The following is a 10,000-nucleotide window of genomic DNA, read 5'->3' as shown; positions in this document are numbered from 1 at the left end:
TATTGTTCTCCCCCTCAATGATGTCAACATTGTTCCTTTAGGGCCCAAAAGGCCAGTCAGTCATTGGCCCACCAGGCCCCTCTGGTTCTCCGGGCCAGCGTGGAGCCCCGGGGTTCGGACGCCCTGGTCCAAGAGGGTCCACGGGCCCGGCAGGACCCCCAGGACCAGTGCTGGCCGCTGGATCAGGTGTGTAAGACTTTATGCATTGGAAAAAAAACGCTACACACTAAAAAATGTTGGGTTAAAAAATAACCCAACTGCTGGTTCAAAAAAGGACGAGACCCTTATTTGAGTTATTTTAACTCGATTTGGGTTAATTTTAAGAACCCAACTTTTGCGTTGCATTATTTAACCCAAAAGTTGAGTTATGCTAACTCAATGTTGGTTGATTCATAACCCAACTATTGGGTTTAATTTATTCAACACAAAAGCCGGGTTAAAAAGTAACCCCAATTTTAACCCAACTGCTGGTTCAAAAAAGGACGAGCCCCTGGTTTGAGTTATTCTAACTCAACTTTGTGGGTTCATTTTTAAAACCCAACTTTTGCGTTGAATTATTTAACCCAAAAGTTGAGTTATGCTCACTCAATGTTGGGTTATTCTCAACCCAACTATTGGGTTTAATTTATTCAACACAAAAGCTGGGTTAAAAAGTAACCCAATTTTAACCCAACTGCTGGTTCAAAAAAGGACCAACCCCTTATTTGAGTTATTTTAACTCAATTTGGGTTAATTTTAAGAACCCAAATTTTGCGTTGAATTATTTAACCCAAAAGTTGAGTTGTGCTAACTCAATGTTGGTTGATTCATAACCCAACTATTGGGTTTAATTTATTTAACACAAAAGCTGGGTTAAAAAATAACCCAATTTTAACCCAACTGCTGGTTCAAAAAAGGACGAGCCCCTGGTTTGAGTTATTTTATCTCAACATTTTGGGTTAATTTTTTCAACGCAACTTTTGCATTGAATTATTTAACCCAAAAGTTGAGTTATGCTCACTACAATGTCGGGTTATTCCCAACCCAACTATTGGGTTTAATTTATTTAACACAAAAGTTGGGTTAAAAAGTAACCAAATTTTAACCCAACTGCTGGTTCAAAAAAGGACCAACCCCCTATTTGAGTTATTTTAACTCAACATTTTGGGTTAATTTTTACAACCCAACTTTTGCGTTGAATAATTTAACCCAAAAAGTTGAGTTATGCTCACTACAATGTTGGGTTATTCCCAACCCAACTATTGGGTTGCGCTATTTAGCGCTCCTTGACCCAATAGTTGGTTAAAAATTAGGGATGTCCGATAATATCGGCCTGCCGATAGTATCGGCCGATAAATGCGTTAAAATGTAATATCGGAAATTATCGGTATCGTTTTTTTTATTATCTGTATCAGTTTTTTTTTTAGTTTTTTTTTTTATTAAATCAACATAAAAAACACGAGATACACTTACAATTAGTGCACCAACCCAAAAAACCTCCCTCCCCCCATTTCTTTCTGTTATCAATATTGTGGTTCCTACATTATATATCAATATATATCAATACAGTCTGCAAGGGATACAGTCCGTAAGCACACATGATTGTGCGTGCTGCTGCTCCACTAATAGTACTAACCTTTAACACTTCATTTGACTCATTTTCATTCATTACTAGTTTCTATGTAACTGTTTTTATATTGTTTTACTTTCTTTTTATTCAAGAAAATGTTTTTAATTTAGTTATCTTATTTTATTATTATTTTTAAAAAGTACCTTATCTTCACCATACCTGGTTGTCCAAATTAGGCATAATAATGTGTTAATTCCACGACTGTATATATCGGTTGATATTGGTATCGGTTGATATCGGTATCGGTAATTAAAGAGTTGGACAATATCGGAATATCGGCAAAAAGCCATTATCGGACATCCCTATTAAAAATGATACATTTTACTGTTGGTTTGTCCTACTCCTTCCCAACTACTGATCAAAATGATTTTTATTCCATTAAAATAACCTCAAATACTGATTGGGTCCCCGTAGTCATTGTCTAGTTCGGACATAAAGGAGGGATGCTCTGGACTTACCTGTTCTACCGTCATAGGGTGAGAGTGAATGCTTCCGGTTCCACCTCCAGGTTTTCTCCTTTGGGCCCGGCCTCTAAACAATAAGAGAAATAATCAGCACATTAAACACGGACTGGGTCATACCAACACCCCCCCAATGGTGAATGTCAAGTATCAAAGAAGAGAAGAATAAGTGATTATTACATTTTAACAGAAGTGTAGATAGAACATGTTCAAACAGAAAATAAGCAGATATTAACAGTAAATGAACAAGTAGATGAATAATCCATTTTTACAGTTTGTCCCTCAAAATAATAGGTGTATAAATAACACAATATGTAACTGCAGACTAATTAGGAGTCTTTGTTTGTTTACTTCCTACTAAAAGACAAGTTGTCTATTTTATTTAAGGACTAAATGACAATAATAAACATATGTTTCATGTACACTAACATTTTGTATTACAATAAAGACAATAATTACATTTTTTGTGCTCCCCTTTATTTAGAAAAGTATGAAAATATTGGTATGGGACAAGTCTAGTCCCTGCATGAGGTTACAGTTGTGTACTGATGATTGTTTATGTTTGTCTGACGCTGCATTACTACTTGAAAGAAAGCTTGTACTGTTAGCAGGTGTCAAGGTCCCAGGCCCCCCTGGTCCTCCAGGACCTCCAGGACACGTCAACCCGGTCAGAGGCGCTCTACAGTTTTTGAACGTGTGCACCCCCTGCCCCACTGATGGTGTGTACCTGCCCAGGTGAGCGCCTACAAGACAGTCCATGCTCTGACCAGAGAGACCCAGAGGGCTGCAGAGGGAACCCTGGCCTACGTGTCTGAGAGCGGCGGACATCTGTACATCAGATCACACGGCGGCTGGCGCCAGGTCCAGGTATGGAATGGAGAGGGGCCCTAAGGGCAGGGAAATGGTCAGGAAGCAGGCCCGTGACAGAAGGGTTGGAATAGTCTGTGGAACGCTCTCCCTGACCACCAGAGGGCACCACAGACTGTGGATGCTTTTTAAAAAGGCTTAGAAGTCCTTCTTTTTTTTTAAAAAAGCCTTTTTTTTTTAGATATATGCATACTAGTTATAGCTATTTGGCTGTTCTAGTTTTTATTTTTATTTATTTCTTTATTATCTTTTTATTTATTTTTTAATACACTGTAGCACTTTGAGATTGTTAACTCAATATAAAGTGCTTTTTACAAATAAAATCTATTATTATTATTATTATTATTATTATTAATACCATAACTCCTGGAAATGCCTTGCTCAGAATGGCCAAAGGTATAGAAGTGTGTGTCCAAGTTATTTATTACAATCTTTGCAAGCTGGCTAACGTTTGCTGTGGTCTGGAACAACATGGCGCACCAACAACTATGAGAAATGCAGCCAATATGACATACAGATAATGTGTCATGAGACATGCAAATAGAGGACATAAGTAAAGGAAATTAAATGAGCTCAAATATACCTACGAACGAATCATAATGATGCAATATGTGAGCAAATATGTTCGATTAGCACTCCAACAAGTCAATAACATCAACAAAGCTCATATTTGACGCACAGTATAAAAGGTTTGGTGGACAAAATGAGACAAAGAAGGAGTGGCATAAAACAGGTCTTTCTGTGGCAGCGTGGGAGAAAGTTGTACATGTAAACAAACTACGACGAGTTCAAGGATTGCTGAAATTAGTAGGACAAAACGGCGCCGGCCAAATCCTCTCATCAGAGGATCATGTTTAATATAAACTGTGGGATTTATAACAATTAAGAAGATTAATATTAGAGCAAAAATATATTTTTTTTTCTTCATCTTTTTCCATTTTCACACATCTCTGAAAGTGGTCCAGGGAGCCACCAGGGCGGTGCTAAAGAGCAGCGGGTTTCTGACCCCCGGTCTAGTCCAATGTAGTTTACCTACCACCACATGAATGATGGCTTATCACTTCTCTGGGAAAAAGACTATATCAATCTAATTTAGATACATATTTACATTTTTTCCAATTATTTTTACTGTGTTTATTCGTATTTGGCGTCACTTTTTTTGGTTGATTGTACTGACGTGTCGCAGTTGAAGCGTACACACGCCAGGCAGGGGCGTACACTTTTATCCTCGTCATTTAACATTTTAAAACACTGATTTTTTTACACTGAATTTTAAAATAGTACATTTTTAATATACTGAATTTTTAAAACTCAATTTTTTTTATACATTACATTTTTATACACTGACTTTTAAAACACTGACTTTTTACTCTGAATTTCAAAATAGTGAATTTTAAAACAATTTTTATGGACTGAATTTTTTTACACATTAAATTTTAAAACACTGAATTTTTTACACTGAATTTTAAAACTTTGAATTTTTATACACTGAATTGTTATAGATTGGCTTTTAAAACAGTAAATTTTTATATACTGAATTTTTTAACACTGTTTTTTTTCACACATTAAATTTTTATACACTGAATTTTAAAACTGATTTTTTATAGACTGAATTTTTTACACTGCATTTTAGAGCACTGACTTTTTACACTGACTCTTTATGAACTGAATTTTTAAAACACTGAGTTTTAAAACACTGACTTTTTACACTGAATTTCAAAACAGCGAATTTTAAAACAATTTTTATATACTGAATTTTTTTAAAAATACAATTTTAAAACACTGAAATTTTTACACTGAATTTTAAAACTGTCAATTTTTATACACTGAATTTTTTAACATTGATTTTTTTTTTACACATAAAATGTTTATACACTGAATTTTAAAACTGATTTTTCATTTACTGAATTTTAAAACATTGAATTTTTATAAACTGCATTTTCATAGATTAAATGTTTTACACTGAATTTTAAAACACTGACTTTTTATGAACAGAATTTTTAAAACACTGAATTTTTATAGACCGAATTTTTAAAAAACACATTTTTATATTCTGAATTTTTTAACGCTGTTTTTTTTACACATTACATTTTTCTACACTAAATTTTAAAACATAGAATTTGTATACACTGCATTTTCATAGACTGAATTTTTTTTACACATTTTTACTATCTCCTCATTTTTATTTTTGTTGTATTTATACTTTTTGTATGAATGAATACATTTTAGTATGACTTACTGCGTCGCATGATGGCGATTCCGGGCGTGTTCCCAAGATGCAGAGGTGCAGGTAAAAGTATTTCATGTGGCTAGGAGGACAGTGAAGCACAGGCAAGGTTATGCAAAAACCAAACTGCAAAACAACAAAACGGAATGCTGGAACACAGCAAAACTCACGGCGGGAGGAAAAGAGTGTGCACACTCCAAACAAAGAATGGCGGCTCACACCCAAATAGAAGTGATTGCTAACAGAAAGCACAGGTGTGTGCATCAGTGCTCAGGGAAAGACGTGTGAAGTGGTCAGGAAAAAACACCAACACAACAGGAAGTGGCGCCAAAAGAAGAGCGCGGGACAGGAAGCAACACCAAAGAGGGAAAATTCAAACTGGTGACGTGGCCGCCACATGGAATGTTGACAATTAATCAAACATATAAATGAAAAGTCTCCGTTCTAATTCATCAAAAAGGTGTTCTATGAGGTTCAGGTCAGGACTCATCCACACCAGACTATGTCATCCATGTCTTTATGGACCTTGCTTTGTGCACAGTCATGTTGGAAGAGGAAGGGGCCCGCTCTAAACTGTTCCCACCAGGTTGGGAGCATGGAAAAAATACAAATATTTTGGTATCCTGGAGCATTCAAAGTTCCTTTCACTGGAACTAACTCCTGAAAAACCACCCCACACCATAATTCCTCCTCCACCAAATGTCACACTGGGCACAATGCAGTCCGAAATGTAGCGTTCTCCTGGCAACCTCCAAACCCAGACTGCTCCATCAGATTGCCACCTTGACCACCACAATGTGTGTGTGTGTGTGTGTGTGTGTGTGTGTGTGTGTGTGTGTGTGTTGTGCTTAGCTCGGGGAGATGATCCGTTCTGAGTCAGCACCTGAGAGCCAGAGCAAAGCAGCAGAGAGGAGCAGACCACACAGTCAGGTAGGTCCTTAGAGAAGGTCTCTTGAAGAGGTTTTGAAGGTGTGTGTGTGTGTGTGTGTGTGTGTGTGTGTGTGTGTGTGTGTTGTGCTTAGCTCGGGGAGATGATCCGTTCTGAGTCAGCACCTGAGAGCCAGAGCAAAGCAGCAGAGAGGAGCAGACCACACAGTCAGGTAGGTCCTTAGAGAAGGTCTCTTGAAGAGGTTTTGAAGGTGTGTGTGTGTGTGTGTGTGTGTGTGTGTGTGTGTGTGTTGTGCTTAGCTCGGGGAGATGATCCGTTCTGAGTCAGCACCTGAGAGCCAGAGCAAAGCAGCAGAGAGGAGCAGACCACACAGTCAGGTAGGTCCTTAGAGAAGGTCTCTTGAGGAGGTTTTGAAGGTGTGTGTGTGTGTGTGTGTGTGTGTGTGTGTGTGTGTGTGTGTGTGTGTGTGTGTGTGTGTGTGTGTGTGTGTGTGTGTGTGTGTTGGACAGGAGCTGCAGGAGGGGGGGAGAAGATACCAGCCCAGTTATAACATCCTGCCTCACACCTTCACTGCCGTGGCTGGGGTGAGTACACACATACACACACACACACACACACACACACACACACACACACACACACACACACACACACACACACACACACACACACACACACACACACACACACACACACTTATATTCTTGTATGTTGTACCTACTTGAGACGTGAGAAAAAAGCCTCCCTCTTTAGGACCAGCCTCTCTAGATATATAAAGAAGTGTATTTACAACATTAATAATATATACATACTATGCACATATAAAAAAAGCTTGTTGTGAAAAATGAGTGGAATTTCACAAGAAAAACTAAGAATGTTGGCAGTATTATAATAAAAGTCCTCATTTTAACTCAACGCAAGTGAAAATTTTGCAAGAAAAACTGAACATTTGTGCAATATTGTGATAAAAGTTGCAATTTTACTCAACAACAGTCGCAATTTTACAAGAAAAAGCTTTAAACTTTGGCAATTTTATGAAAAGAGTCGTCATTTTACTCGACAAAAGTCCGAATTTTATAAGAAAACTTTCCAATTTGGCCAATATTGTGATAATAATCTGACTTTTAATTTGACTCAAAAAAATGTCACTATTTTACAACAACAAAAAAATTGGCAATATTGTGATAAAAGTCAGAATTTTATATGACAAATGTCACCATTTTGCATTTAAAAAGTAATAATTGTACATAAAAAAGTTATAATTTTATGAGAAAATATTGCAATACTACAGAAAAAGAAAATATGAAAAAATTGTTTCCAATCTTATAAGAAAAAAGTCGACGCATTGTGAGAAAAAGACTGATTTTAGTATCTTTTTAAACTTTTTTGTTTTTGATTGATTTTTAATCGTCATTATTTACTTCAAGTTATTACAGAATGTCTCTATATACATGTTTATTTATTTTTTTTTAATTAATTTTGGCCAAAGGTGGCGCATTTCAGTTTCTTACACACACTTGTTATTTCATATGTTGACCAGAGGGGGAACACTTCAAATTTTTACACACACTTGTTATTTTATATGTTGACCAGAGAGGGAGCACTTATATTTTTACACATACTTGTTATTTCATATGTTGACCAGAGGGGGAGCACTTATATTCTTACACACACTTGTTATTTTATATGTTGACCAGAGAGGGAGCACTTATATTTTTACACATACTTGTTATTTCATATGTTGACCAGAGGGGGAGCACTTATATTCTTACACACACTTGTTATTTCATATGTTGGCCTTGAGGGGGAGCACTTATATTTTTACACACACTTGTTATTTCATATGTTGGCCAGAGGGGGAGCACTTATATTTTTACACATACTTTTTATTTCATATGTTGACCAGAGGGGGAGCACTTATATTTTTACACACACTTGTTATTTCATATGTTGACCAGAGGGGGAACACTTCAAATTTTTACACACACTTGTTATTTCATATGTTGACCAGAGGGGGAGCACTTATATTTTTACACATACTTGTTATTTCATATGTTGACCAGAGGGGGAACACTTCAAATTTTTACACACACTTGTTATTTCATATGTTGACCAGAGAGGGAGCACTTATATTTTTACACATACTTGTTATTTCATATGTTGACCAGAGGGGGAAGACTTCAAATTTTTACACACACTTGTTATTTCATATGTTGGCCTTGAGGGGGAGCACTTATATTTTTACACACACTTGTTATTTCATATGTTGGCCTTGAGGGGGAGCACTTATAATTTTACACATACTTGTTATTTCATATGTTGACCAGAGCGGGAGCACTTTACATTTTTACACACACTTGTTATTTCATATGTTGGCCAGAGGGGGAGCACTTATATTTTCACACACACTTGTTATTTCATATGTTGACCAGAGGGGGGGAGCACTTATATTTTTACACATATTTGTTATTTCATATGTTGACCAGAGGGGGAGCACTTATATTTTTACACATACTTGTTATTTCATATGTTGACCAGAGGGGGAGCACTTATATTTTTACACATATTTGTTATTTCATATGTTAACCAGAGGGGGAGCACTTTTAAAAGCGACACACAGTCCATTTGAAAAATCTCTCCTTTTTGGGACCACCCTCATTTTGATAGATGTCACCAGCAGGGGTGCAAATGAGATCTCTATGTTTAGTTTTTTGTAATGTGCTTAAGGCCGATGACAAAGGAGTCAGGGACCACAGATGGCCCCTGTGCCGCACTTTGGGCGAGCCAGCTGTAGAAGCTAACTGTTAATGTCCACTATAGTCGTAGTAGCGTAGTGTATTTATTCATATGGCTTGTCTTACGTCAGCACAGGAAGTGGTACAATCAGCCGTTCACCTGGCGTGGATGAATAGGGAAGTCCTTCTTGTTTTATCATATATTGCTGCCTTTGCACCTGTCAATCTTTACTTTTGTACGCACATTAAGTCAACCAAAAAAATCCTGACTTTGGAGCAATGTTCACGGACTCTAGTATTTGGCTCTCTATTAGATGCAATGTTATTGGGACCATGATTTATGTCACAGTATTTGTGGTCTGCTTGTGGTTGTGTAGCTCCACCTGGTGGCTCTGAACGCCCCACTGAGAGGGGACATGAGGGGCATCCGGGGGGCAGACTTCCAGTGCTACCAGCAGGCTGCTGCCCTGGGACTGACCAGCACCTACAGGGCCTTCCTGTCCTCACACCTGCAGGACCTGGCCACCGTGGTCAGGAAAGCAGACCGCAGCGACATGCCGGTGGTCAATCTGAGGGTGAGGGAGACCCTGAGTGTCAGTTTGGTCCTGTTGTGGACTTCATTGCTGTCCTCTGCTCTCAGGGGGAGATGTTGTTCACCAGCTGGACCTCCATCTTCTCTGAACACGGAGGAACATTCGACCCATCCATACCCATCTACTCCTTCGATGGACGCAACGTGATGACACACTCTGCATGGTGAGTGTCTATGAGCGCTTGTGTTTACCCACTCTGCATGGTGAGTGTCTTTACCAACAGGGAAATCATAGACTGAATTTTTTACACTGAATTTTAAAACACTGACTTTTTACTCTGAATTTCAAAACAGTGAATTTTAAAACAATTTTTATGGACTGAATTTTTTTTACACATTAAATTTTAAAACACTGAATTTTTTACACTGAATTTTAAAACATTGAATTTTTATACACTGAATTTTTATAGATTGAATTTTAAAACAGTTAACTTTTATATACTGAATTTTGTAACTGTTTTCTTTCACACATTAAATTTTTATACACTGAATTTCAAAACTGATTTTTTATATACTGAATTTTAAATCACTGAATTTTTACACACTCCATTTTTATAGACAATTTTTTACACTGAATTTTAAAGCACTGACTTTTTACAGTGAATCTTTATGAACTTAAT

General features: G+C 37.3%; 1 protein-coding gene and 1 long non-coding RNA gene across 6 annotated transcripts in view; one reads left to right on the top strand and one right to left on the bottom strand.

Moving 5' to 3' along the window:
- The window catches only part of LOC133665154 (collagen alpha-1(XV) chain-like), a 98,585-nt gene that overhangs the window by 86,439 nt on the left and 2,146 nt on the right, over positions 1-10,000 (top strand). For 4 of the 5 annotated variants that reach the window (XM_062070384.1, XM_062070383.1, XM_062070382.1 and 1 more), the window contains 7 exons: positions 42-186; positions 2,679-2,737; positions 2,806-2,937; positions 6,017-6,094; positions 6,563-6,637; positions 9,166-9,363; positions 9,429-9,544. In XM_062070384.1, coding sequence (XP_061926368.1) covers positions 42-186; positions 2,679-2,737; positions 2,806-2,937; positions 6,017-6,094; positions 6,563-6,637; positions 9,166-9,363; positions 9,429-9,544 — 803 coding nt within the window. The remainder of the gene's footprint in view (positions 1-41; positions 187-2,678; positions 2,738-2,805; positions 2,938-6,016; positions 6,095-6,562; positions 6,638-9,165; positions 9,364-9,428; positions 9,545-10,000) is intronic. The other variant, XM_062070381.1, reaches the window with a different exon arrangement.
- Positions 2,109-6,134, bottom strand: LOC133665159 (uncharacterized). The gene is made up of 3 exons (XR_009828706.1): positions 5,177-6,134; positions 2,798-2,957; positions 2,109-2,140 (listed from the first exon to the last, which is right to left on the bottom strand). It is a non-coding gene; the product is annotated as an uncharacterized LOC133665159 (long non-coding RNA).

This window comes from Entelurus aequoreus, linkage group LG14 (assembly GCF_033978785.1).
Source record: "Entelurus aequoreus isolate RoL-2023_Sb linkage group LG14, RoL_Eaeq_v1.1, whole genome shotgun sequence".
NCBI classification, from domain to species: Eukaryota; Metazoa; Chordata; class Actinopteri; order Syngnathiformes; family Syngnathidae; genus Entelurus; species Entelurus aequoreus.
Note: the sequence above shows the minus strand (reverse complement) of the source record. Positions and strands in the feature narration are given on the sequence as shown.